This window comes from Rhinoraja longicauda, chromosome 1, assembly GCF_053455715.1.
Source record: "Rhinoraja longicauda isolate Sanriku21f chromosome 1, sRhiLon1.1, whole genome shotgun sequence".
Lineage (NCBI taxonomy): Eukaryota > Metazoa > Chordata > Chondrichthyes > Rajiformes > Arhynchobatidae > Rhinoraja > Rhinoraja longicauda.
In genome coordinates, this window is record NC_135953.1 from 133973117 (window position 1) to 133995770 (window position 22654).

The 22654-nt window shown below is 45.5% G+C and overlaps 1 protein-coding gene across 2 annotated transcripts in view; it reads left to right on the forward strand.

Moving 5' to 3' along the window:
- The window catches only part of tll1 (tolloid-like 1), a 321825-nt gene that overhangs the window by 273780 nt on the left and 25391 nt on the right, over positions 1-22654 (forward strand). For both annotated transcript variants that reach the window (XM_078406985.1, XM_078406994.1), the window contains exon 20: positions 12660-12873. In XM_078406985.1, coding sequence (XP_078263111.1) covers positions 12660-12873 — 214 coding nt within the window. The remainder of the gene's footprint in view (positions 1-12659; positions 12874-22654) is intronic.

Below are 22654 nucleotides of genomic sequence, written 5' to 3' on the forward strand. Positions count from 1 at the left end.
CCATGTAGCTGTCAAAACATCTTGTAAATATTGTCTCAACTGCCTCAAATTGCTCCTCTGGCAGCTCGTTTAACACACCTACCCTTTTACACCCTTTGTGTAAAAAAAATGCTCCACAGGGTCCCATTATAACTTTCCCCCAAACCAAAAACCTATAGTACGTTCTCGGGTACTTGTTTTCCCTTAACCCTATTCCTCTCGTGATCTTCTACACGTCTATAAGATCACCCCTCATTCTCCTGCGCCCTAAGCAATAAAGTCCTAACCTGCTCAATCTCTCCCTGTAGCTCAGGCCCTCAAGTCCTGGTCTCATCCTTGTAAATCTTCTCTGCGCCCTTTCCAGTTTGACAACATTTTGAAAACAGGGTGACCAAAATTCGACACAATATTCCTAACGTGGCCTCACCACATCTGTCTGCATCTGTTACATAATCTTCCAACTTCCATACTGTGACTGACGAAGGCCAATGTGCCGAAAGCCTTCTTTGACCACCCTATCTACCTGTGACACCCTATCTACCTGAAAAAAGTGTAAATAGACTTGTTCGAAAACATTCTCACAAGGATTCAGTCTGAAGAAGGGTCTCGAGCCGAATCGTCACCCATTCCATCTCTCCAGAGATGCTGCCTGTCCCGTTGAGTTACTCCAGCATTTTGTGTCTATCTTTGGTTTTAAATCTGCAGCTGCAGATCCTTCCAGCACAAGATCTGGACCAAGGTGTTTTTACTTATATATCAAAGTGAGCAGCAATCAGCAGTAGCAGCAGCAGCAAGCAGCAGTAGCAGCAGCAGCAAGCAGCAGTAGCAGTAGCAAGCAGCAGCAGTAGCAAGCAGCAGCAAGCAGCACCAAGCTGTGTTGCTTGGGAAGTAGTGTGTGGGGATTGTGTGGGGATAGTAAGGAGTAAGACCTGTGTGATCTCCCGGACTAGTTTCGATCGCCTAGCTTGGGGTCGGAGAGGAATTTCCCGGATTTTTTCCCAAATTGGCCTGGGTTTTTTATCCGGTTTTTCGCCTCTCCCAGGAGATCACTCAGTTCTTTTGGGTGGGCGGTTGGAGCGGTTGGAGCAGCGGCCGGGCGGTAGGTTTAGTAACCGAGCGCGGGGCTTTGTTTGGAGAGTATGACTGCCAGGGCAGTTTTTTGTTCTGGGTGTCGGATGTGGGGAATCTGGGAGTCTGATAGTCTTCCAGACATCCACATCTGCGCCAGGTGTGACGAGATGGGGCTCCTAAGGGTCCGTATTAGGAACCTGGAGCGGCAGATTGATGACCTCCGTCTGATCAGGGAGAGTGAGGAGGTTATAGATAGGAGTTACAGGGAGGTGGTCACTCCTAGACCACGGGAGGTAGACAAGTGGGTCACTGTTAGGGGGGGCAAGGAACAGAGGCAGGGACTAGGGAGTACCCCGGTGGCTGTACCCCTTGGAAATAAGTACTCCTGTTTAAGTACTGTTGGGGGGGACAGCCTACCTGGGGGCAACGACGGTGCCCGGGCCTCTGGCAAGGAGTCCGGCCCTGTTGCTCAGAAGGGTAGGGAAAGGAAAAGGAGAGCAGTAGTAATAGGGGACTCTATAGTGAGGGGGTCAGATAGGCGTTTCTGTGGACGCAGTCGGGAGACCCGGATGGTGGTTTGCCTCCCTGGTGCCGGTGTCCGGGATGTGTCTGAGCGTGTCCAGGATATCCTGAAAGGGGAGGGAGAGGAGCCAGAGGTCGTGGTACATATAGGTACCAACAATATAGGTAGGATAAGGGAAGAGGTCCTGAAAGGAGAATTCAGGGGGCTAGGAAGAGAGTTAAAAAAAAGGACTTCCAAAGTAATAATCTCAGGCTTACTGCCTGTGCCACGCGATAGTGAGAATAGGAATGGAGTGAGGTGGAGGATAAATACGTGGCTGAGGAACTGGTGCAGGGAGCAGGGTTTCAAGTTTCTGGATCATTGGGACCTCTTCTGGGGGAAGTATGACCTGTACAAAAAGGACGGGTTGCATCTGAACCCGAGGGGAACCAATATCCTGGCGGGGAGATTTGCTAAAATAACTGCGGAGACTTTAAACTAGTACGGTTGGGGGGAGGGACTCAAACACAGATAGCTAATAGGCAGTGTGTGAGGCAGGAGGCAGAAAAGGGAAACACTCAGACCCAATATGTAGGAGAGAAAGAAGGGAAAATAAATAAACTGAGAATAAGAAATGATGGGTCCCTTAAATGTGTATATTTTAATGCTAGGAGCATTGTAAGAAAGGTGGATGAGCTTAGAGCCTGGATTGACATCTGGAAGTATGATGTTGTGGCGATCAGTGAAACATGGTTGCAGGAGGGTTGCGATTGGCAATTAAATATTCCAGGATTTCATTGTTTCAGATGTGATAGAATCGGAGGGGCAAGAGGTGGGGGTGTTGCATTGCTTGTCAGGGAGGATATCACAGCAGTGCTTTGGCAGGACAGACTAGAAGGCTCGATTAAGGAGGCTGTTTGGGTGGAACTCAGAAATGAGAAAGGTTTAGCAACACTTATAGGGGTGTATTATAGACCGCCAAATAGGGAACGAGAATTGGAAGAGCAAATATGTAAGGAGATAGCAGATATTAGTAGTAAGCACAGAGTGGTGATTGTGGGTGATTTCAATTTTCCGTATATAGACTGGGAATCACATTCTGTTAAAGGGCTGGATGGTTTGGAGTTTGTAAAATGTGTGCAGGATAGTTTTTTGCAGCAATACGTAGAGGTGCCTACCAGAGAAGGGGCAGTGTTGGACCTCCTGTTAGGAAATGAGATGGGTCAGGTGACGGAGGTATGTGTTGAGGAGCACTTTGGGTCTAGTGATCATAATGCCATTAGTTTCAATATCATTATGGAGAAGGTCAAATCTGGACCAAGGGTTGAGATTTTGGATTGGAGAAAGGCTAATTTTGAGGAGATGAGAAAGGATTTAAAAGGAGTGAAATGGAAATTGTTGTTTTATGAAAAGGATATAATAGAGAAATGGAGGATATTTAAAGGTGAAATTTTGAGAGTACAGAGTCTTTATGTCCCTGTTCGGTGGAAAGGAAAGAATAATAATTTGAAAGAGCCGTGGTTTTCCAGGGAAATTGGACACTTGGTTCGGAAAAAGAGGGAGATATACAATAAATATAAGCGGCAGGGAGTAAATGAGGTTCTTGAGGAATATAAAGAATGTAAAAGGAATCTTAAAAAGGAAATTAGAAAGGCGAAAAAAAGATATGAGGCTGCTTTGGCAAGTAATGTAAAAGTAAACCCCAAGGGGTTCTACAGATATGTCAATAGCAAAAGGATAGTGAGGGATAAAATTGGTCCATTAGAGAGTCAGAGTGGACAGCTATGTGATGAGCCGGAAGAAATGGGGGAGATATTAAACAATTTCTTTTCTTCGGTATTTACCGAGGAGAAGGATATTGAATTATGTGAGGTAAACGAAACAAGTAGAGTAGTGATGGAAATTAGGAGGATTAAAGAAGAGGAGGTACGGACACTTTTGAAGAATATAAAAGTGGATAAGTCTCCAGGTCCTGATAGGATATTCCCTAGGACATTGAGGGAAGTTAGTGCAGAAATAGCAGGGGGTATGACGGAAATATTTCAAACGTCATTAGAAACAGGGATGGTGCCGGAAGATTGGCGCATTGCGCATGTTGTGCCTTTGTTTAAAAAAGGTTTTAAAAGTAAACCTAGCAATTATAAACCTATTAGTTTGACGTCTGTGGTGGGAAAATTAATGGAAAAGATACTTAGGGACAATATATATAATTATTTGGATAATCAAGGCCTGATTAGAAACAGTCAACATGGATTTGTGCCTGGAAGGTCATGTTTGACTAATCTTCTTGAATTTTTTGAAGAGGTTACCAGGGAAATTGATAAGGGCAAGGCTGTGGATGTTGTCTATATGGACTTCAGTAAGGCATTTGACAAGGTTCCACATGGAAGGTTGATTAAGAAGGTTAAATCGTTGGGTATTAATAGTGAGGTTGCAAGATGGATTCAACAATGGCTGAATGGGAGATACCAGAGGGTAACGGTTGACAATTGTATGTCAGGTTGGAGGCCAGTGTCTAGTGGAGTGCCCCAAGGATCTGTGTTGGGTCCACTGTTGTTTGTCATTTACATTAATGATCTGGATGATGGTGTGGCAAATTGGATTAGTAAATATGCAGTTGATACAAAGATAGGTGGAGTAGTTGATAGTGAGGTAGATTTTCAAAGTCTACAGAGAGACTTGGGCCTTTTGGAAGGGTGGGCTGAAAGATGGCAGATGGAGTTTAATGCTGATAAGTGTGAGGTGCTGCATTTTGGTAGGACAAATCAAAATAGGACGTACAGGGTAAATGGTAGGGAATTGAGGAATGCAGTGGAACAGAGGGATCTGGGAATAACTGTGCATTGTTCCCTGAAGGTGGAATCTCATGTGGATAGGGTGGTGAAGAAGGCGTTTGGTATGCTTGCCTCTATAAATCAGAGCATCGAGTATAGAAGTTGGGATGTAATGTTGAAATTGTACAGGGCATTGGTGAGGCCGAATCTGGAGTATGGTGTGCAGTTCTGGTCGCCAAATTATAGGAAGGATGTCGACAAAATGGAGAGGGTACAGAGCAGATTTACTAGAATGTTGCCTGGGTTTCAGCACTTAGGCTACAGAGAGAGGTTGAACAGGTTGGGTCTTTATTCTTTGGAGCGTAGAAGGTTGAGGGGGGACTTGATAGAGGTTTTTTAAATTTTGAGAGGGACGGACAGAGTTGACGTGGGTAGGCTTTTCCCTTTGAGAGTGGGGAAGATTCCAACAAGGGGACATAGCTTCAGAATTGAGGGACAAAGGTTTAGGGGTAACATGAGGGGGAACTTCTTTACTCAGAGGGTTGTGGCTCTATGGAATGGGCTTCCGGTGGAAGTGGTGGAGGCTGGCTCGATTTTATTATTTATGAGTAAATTGGATAGGTATATGGATAGGAGGGGATTGGAGGGTTATGGTCTGAGTGCAGGTAGATGAGACTAGGTCAGGGAGAATGGTCGGCGTGGACTGGTAGGGCCGGACAGGCCTGTTTCCATGCTGTAGTTGTTATATATGTTATATATGTTATATATGTGATACCAAGCGGTGGGTTTTATTCTGCTGGCATTTAAAACCCAGCAATATACTTTGTGTTCCTGGTTACCATATAGTAACCATATAGTGTGATCTAGTTTTTATGAAGGAAGACTTTGGATATCATTAGATATTTTTGTTAACTGTATTCACTGCAAAAAATAACTGAGGTTAAATGAGGAATAAAGGTGTTTCTTATAATAAAAGTATCATATTAGTGAAGAAAAGAGGCTGGATAATGGAATTAATCTCATATATCCTTGGCTTTAAAACTGCAGAGAGAAAATAAATTTGACATTATTTTTGGTATATCTACTATAGTTATGCGGTTTTAATTTGTGACTAGAGCAAGTGGACCCGTTGGGCCCAAACCTCTCCTGCATTTGTTCAGCACCCTCCCCTCCCCTCTCCCCCTTCCCTCTCCCTCCCCCCTCCCCTCTCCCTCCCCCCCTCCCCCCTCTCCCCTCTCCCTCCCCTCTCCTCCCCCTCCCCTCTCCCCTCCCCTCCCTCCACCCATCCTCCCCCTCCCCTCCCTCCTTCCCCTCCCCCCTTCGCCTCCCCCTTCCCTTCCCCCCCCCACTCCATCCCTCTCAACCCTCTTTTCCTTCCACCCCCCTCCTCCCTCCCCTCTCCCTCCCTAGGCGATAGATTTAAACTTTAAAATGTGAATAACTTAAAAAATATAACACCGATTTCAATGAATCTTCGTCCATTAGCACCAAAGGGACGACGGTGAGTAAGGTGGGCCTAAAATTGTCGCGCTATCGTGTACCGTTTTGGCTGTAGTTCAGGAACAAACAAACAAACAGGCGAGAGTTTTAGTATATAGATGTATATAAGAGAAACAGCGGATGCGGTATATTTAGCTTTTTAGAGGATGTTTAGAAATGCACATAAGTAGTTTGTTGCCTGTGAGTAGAGTTTATGCAATTAGCTGGAATGTATTAACATAGATGGAGTTTTGATTAATGATTGGAAACCAAAAAATTAGGAATAACTAATAATTTTAGTTGACACGTTTAATTGGTGGTGAGCACAAGGAACAAGCTGTTAATAATTTTAAATTAACTACCTTGAAGAAGTGGGCCAGTGTAATGTAACTGAAGACACAAAATGAAGTGGGAAAATCATTAATGAGATTGCAAAAAGATTGCATGTGATGTTGACAGGCTAAGAGAGTGAACAAGGAGGTGGTAAATGATGTATGATGTGGGATTACGTTAAACTGACTGCCGTAGGAGGAAATTTTAAAGACAATATTTAAATTGTTCAAAGCTATTAAGGGAGCAACAAGCAAGCACATCAATTCCTCCACTTCCTTAGAAGGCTTAGGAAGTTCAGCCTGTCCCCGACAACTCTCACCAATTTCTACAGATGCACCATAGAAAGCGTTTTATCAGGATGCATCACAACTAGGTTTGGGAACAGCTCCATCCAAGACCGCAAGAAATTGCAGTGAATTGTGGATGCGGCCCAGACCATCACACAAACCAACCTCCCTTCTATTGACTCCATTTACACCTCACGCTGCCTCGGCAAGGTCACCAACATAATCAAGGACGAGTCGCACCCTGGCCACTCCCTTTTCTCCCCTCTCCCATCAGCCAATGGGCATAGAAGTGTGAAAACGTACACCTCCAGATTCAGGGGCACTTTCTTCCCAGCTGTTATCAGGCAACTGAACCATCCTACCACAACCAGAGAGCAGTGCTGTATTACAATCTACCTCTTTGGTGACCCTTGGACTATCTTTGATCGGACCTTGCTGGCATTACATTTCACTGAACGTTACTGCCTTCGTCCTGTATCTGTACACTGTGGACTGCTTCATTGTAATCATGCTTAGTCTTTCCGCTGACTGGATTCCACACAACAGAAAGCTTTACACTGTACCTCGGTGCATCTGACAACGAAATAAACTGTGTAATCACTGTAGATAAAACATATGTCCTCTGGATTTATTCCTTTAATAAGTGGAAGTCCAGAGGATTAAAGGTGATCAGAGGAAGATGTTTGAAGTTTAGAAGATTAAACATTTGCAAGACCGCATTTAAATATTGAAAGCTCTTGTAGAAATGTCAGGGTAAATAGACCATAGAACATAGAAGGAGAGAGCACAAGAACAGTTGCTATGCCCCACATTATGCGCCGAACATAATGCCAAGACTAACTCTTATCTGTCTAAGCATAATCCATATCCCTCAATTCCCTACATATCTGCATGCCTATTCCAAACGTCTCTGGAATGCCACCATCATATCTGCCTCAGCCACTACTCTTGGTAGCACTTTCCAGGTACTCACACCTGTCACGCACATCTCCTTTAAACCTTGCTACTCCCACCTTCATGCTATGTCCTCTAGTAGTTGAATTTTCCAACCTGGGAAAAATGGTTCTGACTGAATACCCTGTTTATGCCTCTCGTAATGTTATACACTTCTATCAGGTCACCCACAACCTCCCGGAATCCCAGCCAAAACAATCCAAGCCTGTCCAAGCTCTCCCTGTAGCTACTACCCAGGTACTCACACCTGTCACGCACATCTCCTTTAAACCTTGCTACTCCCACCTTCATGCTATGTCCTCTAGTAGTTGAATTTTCCAACCTGGGAAAAATGGTTCTGACTGAATACCCTGTTTATGCCTCTCGTAATGTTATACACTTCTATCAGGTCACCCACAACCTCCCGGAATCCCAGCCAAAACAATCCAAGCCTGTCCAAGCTCTCCCTGTAGCTACTACCCCCTGATCCGGGCACAATTGTGCGAAACCAAAGATAGACACAAAATGCTGGAGTAACTCAGCGGGACAGGCAGCATCTCTTGAGAGAAGGAATGGGTGACGTTTCGGGTCAAGACCCTTCTTCAAACTGAGAGTCGGGAGGGGGAGGAGGAGATACAGAGATAAGGAAGTGTCAGGTGTGAACAAGACATCAAAGGGGGTGGAGATCAAGGAAAATGTAGAATAGATATTTGTTAGCTTGGAGAAGGTGACAACAAAGCAGACAGAGATAAAATGTAATCAGGGAAAGTCAGACGGGTCAGAAAATGGGAAGGGGGAGGGATGGAGAGAGAGGGAAAGCAAGGGTTACTACTTGAAGTTAGAGAAGTCAATATTCATATCGCTGGGGTGTAATTATGAGGTGCTGTTCCTCCAATTTGTGCTGGGCCCCTCTCTGACAGTGTAGGAGGGCCTGGACAGAAAGGTCAATGTGGGAATGGGAGGGGGACTTTGGCAGATCGGGTTGGTTTAGGCGGACTGTGCGTAGGTGTTTAGCGAAGTGATCGCCGAGCCTTCGTTTGGTCTCGGCGATATATAGGAGTCCACACCTGGAACAGCGGATACAGTAGATGAGGTTGGACTTTAAGAAATAGGGGCAGCAGTCGGTTGGATGACTGCTGACATATTGTCTGCAATCGCATCGAGTCATGGCTGATTTGACCTTGGCTTCCTGTGCCGATCCCTGCAGGTTCCCCTTCACTCTGCATTTTCATGCGGTCCAAAATTCAACCACAATTTAAAAAAATTATAGCAGAGATTAACTCCGCCTTTTTTTGTAAGTGATCTGATATCTGAAAGTTAAGAATGATTTTAATACTAGGAGAATCATGGGATATAGTGGGAAAGTGTAGTTGAGTGAAACAATCAGTCATCATAGTATCTTGGTTTCCAAATTTGAGGAAGGACATTGTTGCTATTGGGGGAGTGCAGCGTAGGTTCACCAGGTTAATTCCCGGGATGGCGGGACTGTCATAAGTTGAAAGATGGAGCGACTGGGCTTGAATACACTGGAATTTGGAAGGATGCAAGGGGATCTTATTGAAACGATATAAGATTATTAATGGATTGGACACGCTAGAGGCAGGAAACATGTTCCCGATGTTGGGGGAGTCCAGAACCAGGGGCCACAGTTTAGGGGTAGGCCATTTAGAACGGAGATGAGGAAAAAACTTTTCACCCAGAGAGTTGTGAATCTGTGGAATTCTCTGCCTCAGACGGCAGTGAAGGCCAATTCTCTGGATGCTTTCAAGAGAGAGTTAGATTGAGCTCTTAAAGGTAGTGGAGTTAAGGGATATGGGGAGAAGGCAGGAACGGGGTACTGATTGTGGATGATCAGCCATGATCACATTGAATGGCTGTGCTGGCTCGAGGGGCCGAATGGCCGACTCCTGCACCTATTGTCTATTGTCTACAATCATGGAGTCATACAACACGGAAACAGGTTCTTTGACCCAGCTTCCCCATGCTGACCATGATGCACCATCTACGCTAGTCCCTCCAGCCCACATTTTGGCTCATCTCTCTAAACTTTTCCTATCCATGTACCTGTCCAAATGTCTCTTAAACGTTGTTATAGTACCTGCCTCAACTACCTCTTCTGGCAACTCGTTCCATGTACCCTCCGTGTGGAAAAAGTTGCCCCTCTCACCTTAAGCCTGTGGCCTTTGGTTCTTGATTCCCCTGTTCAGGGTAAAAAAAAAACCTCAGTGCGCACAATGATCTTAGCTTTTATTCATTCATAAATATGGGCGTCTTGAACTACCTGTGGTGAAGAATCATTTTTCCTGGCCAGAACCGAGAAGTGCGGGATGGTGTGGCCTACCTACTGCTCCAGTTCCTACACTTCATCTTCTACAAGGAAGCTGCAATAGTCCACTCACACCAGCTGCTTCGTAAAACTTAATGCAAAGGGTTTTCACGTACATAAACATAAATGTAGGATTTCACCTACATAATATGCACAAATATCAAAGAGCACAAGTTCACCTTAGCAACTGTAGGTTGCCTTCATCAGTGTTTTCAAATAAATTCTCAGAAACCTTATTGTTTATGTGTCCGGGATAATTTGATTTCTGAGGCACGGCCACTCAGGGAAATGAAGACAAAAGAAGCACTTGTCCATTGTGGAGCCATTTCATTTTCTGTCTATTTAACCGTGTGACACAGTGGCTCAGCGGTAGAGCTGCTGCCTCACAGTGCCAGAGACCCGGGTTCGATCCTGAGCGGAGGTTATTCGTTCTTCCTGTGACCTTGTGGGTTTTCTTCGGGTACTCTGGCTTCCTTCCATATTCCGAAGAGGTGCCGGTTTGTAGGTTAATTGGCTTCTGTTAATTGCCCCGCCAGTGGGTAGAATGTGAAAGTGGGATTGCATAGAGTTAGGGCACAGGCGATCGCTGGTCAGTCAGGACTCAGTGAGCCGAAGGGCCCGTTTCCACACTGTATCGTTCAACTCAACTAAAATCAAATGAATGGAAAATCAGACAGTCACCTGCTGTGTTGCAGGCTCTGTCACTTTTTACTTTCTTAGATTCCAAATGTCCAGTTGATCACTCAGTCTGTAAGAAGAGAAAAAAAAACATATCAGAGAGCTTGTGAGTTTCACGGTGGCGCAGCGGTAGAGTTGCTGCCTTACAGCGAATGCAGCGCTGGGGACTCAGGTTCGATCCTGACTACGGGCGCCGTCTGTACGGAGTTTGTACGTTCTCCCCGTGACCTGCGTGGGTTTTTTCCGAGATCTTCGGTTTCCTCCCACACTCCAAAGACGTGCAGGTATGTAGGTTAATTGACTGGGTAAATGGAAAAATTGTCCCTAGTGTGTGTAGGATAGTGTTAGTGTGCGGGGATCGCTGGGCGGCGCGGACTCGGTGGGCCGAAGGGCCTGTTTCCATGCTGTATATCTAAATCTAAATCTAAATAGTCTTTTTTGAAAGCTATTCATTTATTGTACAATCTGTGATTCAATCATGAAAATTAGAAATTAGGCCATTTTCAGATGCCAGTTATCAGAGTAAATAATTTGTAATACTGAGTGTGTAAAATATAAAAAAAATCTCTCATACACATCATATTTGAAGCAATTCATTTTGCATATACATTCAATAATTCAATCTTAAACTTGAATTATTTAGCTGCAGAGGATTTTCAAAGAGAGTTTATTAAATCTTACTATGTAGGTCAAATGCGACAAAGCCTGCTAATAATCTTACTCATCTGTGATTACTGCCCATTTTTAGCTTCATGAGCTATGCAGAAAAGATTTGTTAAAACTACCTGTTGTCTGGCAATCATTTGCACTCAAGGTAGACACAAAAAGCTGGAGTAACTCAGCGGGACAGACAGCATCCTGTCCGGCAACATTACAGTCTGGTTTGGGAACAGCTCTGCCCAGGACAGGAAATGCCCTGCAGAGAGTAGTGCGTTCGGCAGAACGCACCATGAGAACTACACTCGCCCCCCTGCAGGACCTATACATCAGGAGGTGCAGATCCAGAACAAGCAAAATTATGGGGGACCCCTACCACCCCAGCAACGGACTGTTCCAGCTGCTACGGTCAGGCAAACGCCTCCGCTGTCACGCTGTGAAAACGGAGAGGATGAGACGGAGTTTCTTCCCACAGGCCATCAGGACTGTTAACTTTTATAACTCCAGGGACTAAATTTTGTCTTCTGTATTAACTTTTATTTATATGCTGTAACTGTAATTCTTTTTTTTTGCACAGTCCGCAGGCAGTGCCACTTTCATTTCACTGCACATCGTGTATGTGCACGTGACAAATAAACTTGACTTGACTTGACTCTGGAGAGAAGGAATGGGTGACCAACTTCTGCAGTTCCTTCCCAATCATTTCCCCTTGATGTTTACAATCTTGACAGAAAGTGCCTCTAAAGTGTCAACATAAATTGTGTCTCTTATGTTATAATCAGAATCAAAAAGACCATTCAAATTTCCACTGTTCGGTAACTTGAAGTTAGTGACTGGTACATTGGTGGATAAAATAAGAGGTTTGTCTGTATCAGACTCTTTCTCTTTCATATATCATATCATATCATATATCTACAGCCGGAAACAGGCCTTTTCGGCCCTCCAAGTCCGTGCCGCCCAGCGATCCCCGTACATTAACACTATCCTACACCCACTAGGGACAATTTTTACATTTACCCAGCCAATTAACCTACATACCTGTACGTCTTTGGAGTGTGGGAGGAAACCGAAGATCTCGGAGAAAACCCACGCAGGTCACGGGGAGAACATACAAACTCCTTACAGTGCAGCGCCCGTAGTCAGGATCGAACCTGTGTCTCCGGCGCTGCATTCGCTGTAAAGCAGCAACTCTACCGCTGCGCTACCGTGCCGCCCTTTGAAGAGGCAGACAGGTCAGAGACTTACATGGCAAACAGAATGTCGGTTCTTTTATGATCTATAAAGTCTCGGGAATATTGTACAGTAGACGCAAAATTAAATGACTGTTAACTATGTTTGAGAGGCATTTCGATGGACAAGTAGGGCAAGACATAAAAGAGCACCACCCTATTGCAAGCAAATGAGGTTAGTGAGGACAGACAAAAAGATTGGCTTGGTCTTGGTTCTGTTTTTGTGCTGTGACTCTTTTGTGTTTTTGCGACTCTTTAATAGAATCATACATTTGGTTGAGTATCAAATGCATGTTGCTGATCCCAGTGCGGGACATTTACGTTCATGGCAGTCAACATAGAAACTAAAGGATGTACTGGACATCATGTATGTGCAGGGGGGAAATATTTCACCGGTGTTTTCTTTTCCAGACGTTCAATGAATTTGAGATCGAACAACACCAAGAGTGTGCTTACGATCACCTGGAAGTGTTTGATGGGGAGACAGACAAGTTTGCCATTCTCGGCCGGTTCTGTGGGAGCATTGTTCCAAATCCTGTCATCTCCACCGGAAATAAAATGTTCGTTAGGTTTGTTTCAGATGCATCGGTACAAAGGAAGGGTTTCCAGGCTACTCACTCTACTGGTAAGTTTAGCGGGATGCTTGTTTATAATGTCAACTTTCTCCAATAGGCATTGGCAATTATTTATTATGGTTTATTATTATTGTCATATGTATCGAGACTGGGTTTGTGCCAGCGAAACCATGTTGTATATAAGCACGATCGAGCTACACACAAATACAACAGGTCATGCAAAGTGAAAATTACCAGTGTGCAGAATATAGCGTTACAAGTTCATAATGTTACAGTTACATAGAAAAAGTACAATGTCTCCAATGAGGTAGATTGGAAGATCATGCTGCACTTTTGCAAATGAGAGGACCATTTGGTAAGGAAGAATTTGTTCCTGAATTCGCTGGTATGTGCTTTCAAGCTTTTGAATCTTCTGGGACAGGAAAGAAAAACGAATGACTGGTGTCAAAAAGATCTTTGTTTATGTTGCTTTCCCAAAGCATTGTGTGGCATGAATGAAGATGGAGGAGGAGGGGCAGTATGGGTGGGGTAGAGGCTGATCCATGCGATTGACTGGGCTACATCCACAACTCTCCACTATTGAGGGCGTGCAGCGTAGGTTTACTAGGTTAATTCCCGGAAATGCGGGACTGTCGTATGTTGAAAGACTGGAGCGACTAGGCTTGTATACACTGGAATTTAGAAGGATGAGAGGAGATCTTATCGAAACGTATAAGATTATTAAGGGGTTGGACACGTTAGAGGCAGGAAACATGTTCCCAATGTTGGGGGAGTCCAGAACAAGGGGCCACAGTTTAAGAATAAGGGGTCGGCCATTTAGAACGGAGATGAGGAAAAACTTTTTCAGTCAGAGAGTTGTGAATCTGTGGAATTCTCTACCTCAGAAGGCAGTGGAGGCCAATTCTCTGAATGCATTCAAGAGAGAGCTAGATAGAGCTCTTAAGGATAGCGGAGTCAGGGGGAATGGGGAGAAGGCAGGAACGGGGTACTGATTGAGAATGATCAGCCATGATCACATTGAATGGCGGTGCTGGCTCGAAGGGCCGAATGGCCTCCTCCTGCACCTATTGTCTATTGTCTATATTTTATGGTCTCGGGCAGATCTGTGGCCGAAGCAACTTATGATGCATCCTCGTAGGGTGCATTCTACAATGCATCTGTGGAGCTGGTAAGTGTTGCTATTGAAGAAATAGTTTGTTGGCTTCACATCCTTCCTGTCCTGACGCTTGCTCACGTTTTTCATTTAGTGGATTTCACCTCCAACACTGCAGAACTTCCCCAGGCTCCATGTTGGGGTGCACCCCGAAGGGCACATTGAAAAGTGGTCCTATCTGAACGTTCATATGTTTATAGGTGATAGAAACAGAATCAGGCCATTTGGCCCCTCTAGTCTACTCCGCCATTTAATCATGGGTAATCTATCTCTCCCTCTTAACCCCATTCTCCTGCCTTCTCCACATGACCCCTGATACCCGTGCTAATCAAGAATCTATCTATCTCTGCCTTAAAAATATCCATTGACTTGGCCTCCACAGCCTTCTGTGGGAAAGAATTCCACAGATTCACCACCCTCTGACTAAAGAAATTCCTCCTCATCTTTCTAAAGGCACGTCCTTTAATTCTGAGGCTATGACCTCTAGTCCTAGACTCTCCCATCAGTGGAAAAATCATCTCCACATCCACTCTATCCAAGCCTTTTCATTATTCTGTGTTTGGTTTCCTCCCACACTCCAAAGACGCACAGGTTTATAATTTAATTGACTTGGAAAATGTAATAATTGTCCCTAGTGTGTGTAGGATAGTGTTAATATCTGGGGATCGTTGGTCGGCACGGACCTGGTGGGCCGAAGGGCCTGTTTCCGCGCTGTATCTCTAAACTAAAACTAAAGTAAATCTCCCCCAGGGCACAGGTCATCCTCTGGCCACCACCAAATAGTCCCCAAATAGGGTAGATGCAAAATGCTGGAGTAACTCAGTAGGACAGGCAGCATCTCTGGAGAGAAGGAATGGGTGACGTTTCGGGTCGAGACCCTTCTTCACCCCAAATAGTCTCCTGTTGTGCTGCAGGCTTCATGTTGAATGCCACAATAAACCTGACTGGTTCATGGGGGGACACAGAGGGTGGGAGAAATTCAGGGGAGAGTAAGAGTTTGTGAATGGGTGGTGTAAACAGAGACTTCCTTAGACCAGGCATGATCCCTTGGGAGCTGTTTAGTTTAGCTTAGAGATACAGCGTGGAAACAGGCCCTTCGGCTCACCTTGCCCGCACCGCCCAGCGATCCCCGTGCATTAACACTATCCTACACACACTAGGGACAATTCACACTTACACCAAGCAAATTGACCTACAAACCTGTTCGTCTTTCGAGTGTGGAAGGAAACCGAAGGCCTTGGAGGAAACCCACGCAGTCACGGGAAGAACGTACAAACTCTTTTGTACAGACAGCACCCGTGGTTGGGATCGAACCCGGCTCTCGGGTGCAGCAAGCGCTGTAAGGCAGCAACTCTAATGGTGTTCCACCTCAACAGCTTATTGGTGTATCACAGCATTGAATGTGATCGGGACATACTAGGAGCACTCAGCAGGTCAGGTCAGGTCAGCAGTGACTCTGAAAGAAAAACACAGTTAACGTTCCAGGTTGAAGACCGGTGGTCAAACTGGGAAAGGGAGATTTTTTAGAAAATGTGATTATAAGTTAAAGAGTAGGTGGGAGGAGGGATTTTATTTTTAAAGCATCATTATTATATTGATTTTTGTTGAATACGATCATTTTGTCTCAGAGGCTACAATCTGGCCGGAATGAACATGTGGATCATGCTTCCAAGAGCTTGAAAAAAGTTTTATTTGGAAAATTGATCAGATGAGTAAATGTTCTAAATTTTAAATGTTATTGAACGTGAATTAACAGCGTATTTTATATCCAATGAAACCATTTTTATTCCAAAACCTTGGAAACGTTCAAGTTGTACCCATTTTTATTTCCTTTCATTCATTTAGCTCATCCAATTGCAGTTCACATGGCACAATGATACATGAGACATTAATGGGATTATTCTCATTTTTACAGGTGTTCGTGTTTATTTGTTATTTTAATATATGGAAAGCTGAATATTGCCTTTGTAGGAAGTCAGAATGAAAAATGTTTGCAATATAGATTCCCAGTTGATTGGCATTCAAGAGAGAGCTGGATAGAGCTCTTAAGGATAGCGGAGTCAGGGGGTATGGGGAGAAGGCAGGAACGGGGTACTGATTGAGAATGATCAGCCATGATCACATTGAATGGCGGTGCTGGCTCGAAGGGCCAAATGGAATGGCCTACTCCTGCACCTATTGTCTATTGTCTATTTTGTTAATTAACAGGATTCAGTTTGTCAGTGTGGAACTCGCAAGCATGTGTACAGACGAACCACAGACGCTGGTTTAAACCGAAGACAGACGCAAATGGCCGGAGTAACTCAGCGGGTCAGGCAGCATCTCTGGAGAAAAGGAACGGGTGACGTTTCAGGTTGAGAAGGAGGGATTCGACCCGAAAGGTCATCGATTCCATTTCTCCAGAGATGCTGCTTGACCCGTGAGTTACACCAGCCTTTTGTGTCCATCAAAGGCATCCTCGTGGTTAACCATCGTGAAGAGTCACAGTGCCATCTTGTGACAGAAGTATTTTTTTTTACTGTCAATCACATTTGATTAAGTCACAGATTACAACAAGCAAATCCATATAACGTGTCTTGTTATATTACATTTTTGATATTACCAAGCCCTCCTTGAAGGGTATGACTCTCTTCATTGCAATATAGATGACAAGCTCTGTCTGAGTATAGAAGTTGGAAGGACATGTTGCAGTTGCATAAGACATTAGTGAGACCACATTTGGAATATCGTGTTCAGTTCTGGGCACCATGTTATGGGAAATACATTGTCAAGCTTGAAAGGGTTCAGAGAAGATTTAGGAGGATGTTGCCAGGACTAGAGGGTGTGAGCTATAGGGAGAGGTTGAGTAGGCTGGGTCTCTATTCCTTGGAGCGCAGGAGGATGAGGAATGATCTTACAGAGACGTACAAAATCATGAGAGGGATAGATCGAGTAGATGCACAGAATCTCTTGCCCAGAGTAGGGGAATCGAGGACCAGAGGACATAGGTTCAAGGTGAAGGGGGAAAGTGGTGGGTGTATGGAACAAGCTGCCAGAGAAGGTAGTTGAGGCAGAGACTATTCCAACATTTAAGAAACAGTTAGACAGGTACATCAGTAGAACAAGTTTGGAGGGTTATGGACCAAGTGCAGGCAGGTTGGACTAGTGTAGCTGGGACATGTTGGCTGGTGTGGGCTGAAGGGCCTGTTTCCACTCTGTATCACTCTTTGACTCTGTGCCAAGGTCTATCCTCTATCCATATTGCATGGATGCATTAAGCTGTCAGGTTCTCGAGCTTCATTTACTTTATTAGGTAGTAGTCAATTTGCAAGGTGAAAATAATGGATCAGCTGACTGGAGGGTAGTGCTAAATGGATTCAGAAATAAGCAAACATGGAGTCAGTCACGAGGGTCAATGGCCATGTGAACCACTGTCTGTGGGATTCATGCCACAGCGGGGCGATGTCTGTAGATCTATCGACCGCTGGGCATCAGTGTGTGGAACTCTACTCCAGTCAGAGTCGGAGTCTGTTAGACTCACACGCCAGTGAGAGTCCTGGCCTGTGGAAGGCCTGCTGTCCCACAGGGAGAGTTAGCGTCCGTGAGACCTGATCCCCAGCAGAGAGTTGATGCTTGTCCTTCTCATGCTTTGTACGGTTCCTTGGGATTTTACAGCTCCGGTGTTCTTATCGTGTTTCATCAGTGATAGAAGTGGAATTAGGCCATTCGGCCCATCAGGCCTACTCCACTGTTCAATCATGGCTGATCTATCTCTCCCTCCTAACCCCATTCTCCTGCCTTCTCCCCATCACCCCTGACACCCGTACTAATCAAGAATCTGTCTATCTCTGCCCCAAGTGCCTGTGGCCCAGTTATTCCAGGGTCACACAGGATGGCAGGAACATTGCCAGGCCTACCATCTGGCCCTACCTAAATGTACCAAACAGTGAAAGGCCCAGATCGAGTGGATGTGGAGAGGATGTTTCCACTGGTGGGAGAGTCTAGGACCAGAGGTCACAGCCTCAGAATTAAAGGATGTTCCTTTGGGAAGGAGATGAGAAGGGATTTCTTTAGTCAGAGGGTGGTGAATCGGTGGAATTATTTGCCACAGAAGGCTGTGGAGGCCGTCAGTGGATATTTAAGGCAGACATAGATTCTTGATTAGGGCGGATGTCAGGGGTTATGGGGAGAAGGCAGGAGAATGGGGCTAGGAGGGAGAGATAGATCAGCCATGATTGAATGGCAGGGCAGATTAGATGGACAGAATGGCCTAATTCTGCTCCTATTACTTATGACCTGTAACAGACCTTTGTGAAAGTCCCTCCGAAAATGGCAGTGCCCAGGGGGTGGCGGTAAACTCTGTAAATGTCTTGGCAAGGTACTGCTGTTCCAACTAGTGCTGTTATGGGAGACAGCATCTTGAATAAAGATAGAGATTTTTGTAATATTTAATGAGTCTTAACAGACTGAAAAAAAAGAGAAGATGCATAGAACTGGGGAAAATGTCTACGAGTTTGAATGTGAGTGTTTGAACATTGCTGAGGTAGATTCCAAGTTGATGCAGGCATGGTGCAGGTCGGTGTTTGGCACATCATAGCTTAATGGCATCAGAGCAACACATTTGCCTTGCCTTTTGTAATGTTTCATGTGTTCATTACACATACATTTCCAGCTCCATCTATATATTAAACTCTTGTTTGTTTGTTTGTTTGTTTGTTTGTTCCTGAACTACAGCCAAATCGGTACACGATAGAGTGACAATTTTAGGCCCACCTTACTCACCGTCGTCCCTTTGGTGCTAATGGAAGAAGTTTCATTGCAATCGGTGTTATATTTTTTAAGTTAATCACATTTTAACGTTTAAATCTATCTCCTAGGAAGGGAGGGGGGAGGGAGGGAGGAGGGGTGGAGAGATTGGGGAGGGGGAGGGAGGATAAGGGGGATTGAGGATAAGGGGGATGGAAGGGGAGGGGGAGGGGGGAGGGGAGGGGAGGGGGAGGAGAGAAGGAGAGGGGGAGGGGAAGGGGGGAGGGCGAGGGGGGGGGGGGGGTGAGGAGACTGTGCTGCACCAATGCAGGAGAGCTTTGGGCCCAACGGGTCCACTTGGTCTAGTTCCACATATTATTAAAGTAACAGTGTTATGATTTTAACTGAAAGTCCTATTTCGTTTTTTAATCTTTTAATTAAGAATTTCAGTACGAAAGATGACATTCCATTTCTAGATAAGGGCTGCTGCAGTCAAAACATACAGCGCCCTCTACTGTTCTGGGCAGATACAACAAAAGAATTTACATCAAAATAATTGTTTATGTTAAATTTATACCTCATTATGAAACAGATTGGTTAATATCCAGCTGTGGACTACAGTGTGTGCCTGTGTTCCCACATCTCTGGCCCTCACCACTGGTCATTCCGTTCCATTTGTGATCATTAGCAGATTGTGATCATTTTTGTTTTCCATTTTCCCATTCATTTCTGAATATCTTTTCCAGAAGGCCATTGCCCTCGAGTTCACTAGTGCACCAATCCAGTCACCAAGCACATGAAATGTACTCCGCGATTGATGCCTGTAACCTTCAGTTTCAGTTTAGTTATAGAGATACAGCGCGAAAACAGGCCCTTCGGCCCATCGAGTCCACGCCGACCAGCGATCGCCGCACATTAACACTATCCTGCACAAAGACTAGGGACAATTTACACTTCTTAGGCCCCCTCGGTCATGGCTGACCATGGGTGATGCATCCTAGTTGGCTGCTTGCTCCACACCTCGGCTAGAGCAGCGTCGCTTGTGGCTGAAGAGACCAATGCGGGAGTGACAGTCTCTGTCGCAAAGGTCACATTTGTGTGTGGTCTCTGGTCTGTTGAAGTTGCTGCGCTCCTTCCTGCGTGCTCGCTTGTCTGCCGCTGCGTTCATCAGTTTCTCTTCCCCCGTTTTGAGATGTTGGTTCAAGGTACCTCTCCACCTCATACACTTAGTGTAAGAAAATAACTGCAGATGCTGGTACAAATCGAAGGTATTTATTCACAAAATGCTGGAGTAACTCAGCAAGTCAGGCAGCATCTCAGGAGAGAAGGAATGGGTGACATTTCGGGTTGAGACCCTTCTTCAGTCTGAAGAAGGGTCTCGACCCGAAACGTCACCCATTCCTTCTCTCCCGAGATGCTGCCTGACCTGCTGAGTTACTCCAGCATTTTGTGAATAAATGCCTCATATACTTACACTTATTTACACTTTACACTTATTTTCACTTAGTTACACTTATACCAAGCCAATTGACCTACAAACCTGTATGTACAAACCTGTATGTCTTTGGAGTGTGGGAGGAAACCCAAGATCTTGGAGAAAACCCACGCAGGGGAGAACGTACAAACCCCATGCAGACAGCACCCGTAGTCGGGATCGAACCCGGGTCTCCGGCGCTGTAAGGCAGCGACTCTACCGCTGTACCACTTCGCCGCCCTAACTGTTGGTGTAACTATTGTCACCCAGTGATGGTAAAAGTAGACGGTTGGAGCATTTTGCCCCTTTTGGAGTTGGAGGTGAAAATTGGCAGGACTGTTATTGAGCAGTTTCTTCTGGAAGTTTGCAAGGGTGTAAGTCAGTTGAAGGAAGGATCAGATGGTACATAGGGAATGCATTCAGTTCAATCAAGGCATGGTGGCGCAGCAGTAGAGCAATATCCCCCCTAATGAAATAGGTAAGCCCTTCCTGAAAGTACCGACACTTTGCTGTAATGGTTTACAGATCCATAGGCACCAATCACCACCACATCCATTTTTTTACGATGCCAGAAAATGGTCGGTAATTCAACTTAACAATAATGGCACTTAGTTTAAAAAAAACACAGCCTATCGTATCTGGACAGCATTTCTTGGTTGTTTGGTTGTTGAGCAGAGCTACTGATCAAACCCTCTCCTTCGACAAACACATCAAACACATCACAAAGACAGCCTTCTTCCACCTCAAAAACATTGCCCGTCTCCGTCCATCCCTCTCCTCCACAGCTGCAGAAACCCTCATCCACGCCTTCATCACCTCCCGTCTGGACTACTGCAACAGCCTCCTCTATGGCTCACCCTCAAAAATCATCAGTAAACTTCAATACATTCAAAACTCCGCTGCCCGTCTACTCACCCACACCCCGATCCGTGACCATATCACTCCTGTCCTTTACAAACTCCACTGGCTCCCCATCCCCCACAGAATCCAGTACAAAATCCTCCTCATAACCTACAAAGCCCTCCATAACCTGGCCCCATCCTACCTGACCGACCTCCTCCACAGGCACACTCCCACCTGCACCCTCTGCTCTGCCGCTGCCAATCTCCTATCCCCCCACATCCGGACTAAACTCAGATCCTGGGGGGACAGGGCTTTCTCCATCGCTGCTCCCACCCTATGGAACTCACTACCCCAAACCGTTAGAGACTCCCCCACACTCACCACATTCAAAACATCGCTGAAGTCTCACCTGTTCAGTACTGCCTTCAACCACTGAAGGTCACCTCACCTTCTGTCTCCTTTCTCTGTTCATTTATTTATTTACTTATTTATCTATTTATTCATTTCCCTATGTTCTCAAAATCTCTGTAAAGCGTCTTTGAGTATATGAAAAGCGCTATATAAATAAAATGTATTATTATTATTATTATTACTGCTCGTGGAAAAAAGCTGTTTTTATGTCTGGCTGTGGCTTCTTTAACAAGCCGGAGTCGCCTTCCAGAGGGAAGTGCTTCAAAGAGTTTGTGGCCGGGATGAGAGGGGTCAGAGATGATCTTGCCCGCTCGCCGGGGCGCCGCCTAACGTAGGTTGCCTAGCAACCCGCCCATTGGTGGAGCGGGAGCACGTGGCAGCTGGCTGGGTGAGGTCACATGGGGTGCGGGGCGGTGAAACACCTTGTCCCATATTAGGGAATGATATAGTTGGCACACCTAGTTCAGGCAGAATCAACTGGGAGAGTTTGTAGTGTAGTAGCTCTGGCACAATGGTGTTGAATGCAGAGCTAAAATCTACAAACAAAATCCTTGCAGAGGTCCCTGGCGGTCTAGGTGCTGGAGGATGAAATGCAGGCCTAGGTTGACTGCATCATCCACTGATCTATTGGCCTGGTTTACAAACTGCAAAGGGTCCAACAGGGGGTTTGTGATGTTTTTCAGGTGGGCCAGCACAAGTCTTTCAAGGGTTTTCATGACTACAGAGGTCAGTGCGACAGGCCTGTCGTCATTAAGACCAGTGATCCTTGTCTTTTTGGGTACAGGGACAATAGTGGAGACTTTGAACCAGGCAGGGACAGTGCAGGTTTGCAGGGACTGGTTGAAAATGTCTGTGTAGTTTGGTGCCAGTTGTTCGGCACAGAGCTTGAGGGTAGAGGGTGAAACATTGTCCGGTCCTGGAGATTGCCGGCTTTTCTGTCTCCTTCCACCTGGAACAACTTTTTCACCTCCTCAATTTCTATTGTTAGAGATGGAGAAGTGACCAGACTGATGTTGGGCGGCAAGGAGGGGGTGGGTAGTGGACGAGGGTCCAGTCTTTGCAGACTGGAGTCGGGCTGTAAGTGGGTGTGAAGTGGTGATTGGGGAGGAGTGGGTGGAGAAGGGAAGGAGGGGGTACAATAGACAATAGGCAATAGGTGCAGGAGGAGGCCATTCGGCCCTGTGAGCCAGCACCGTCATTCAATGGGATCATGGCTGATCATTCT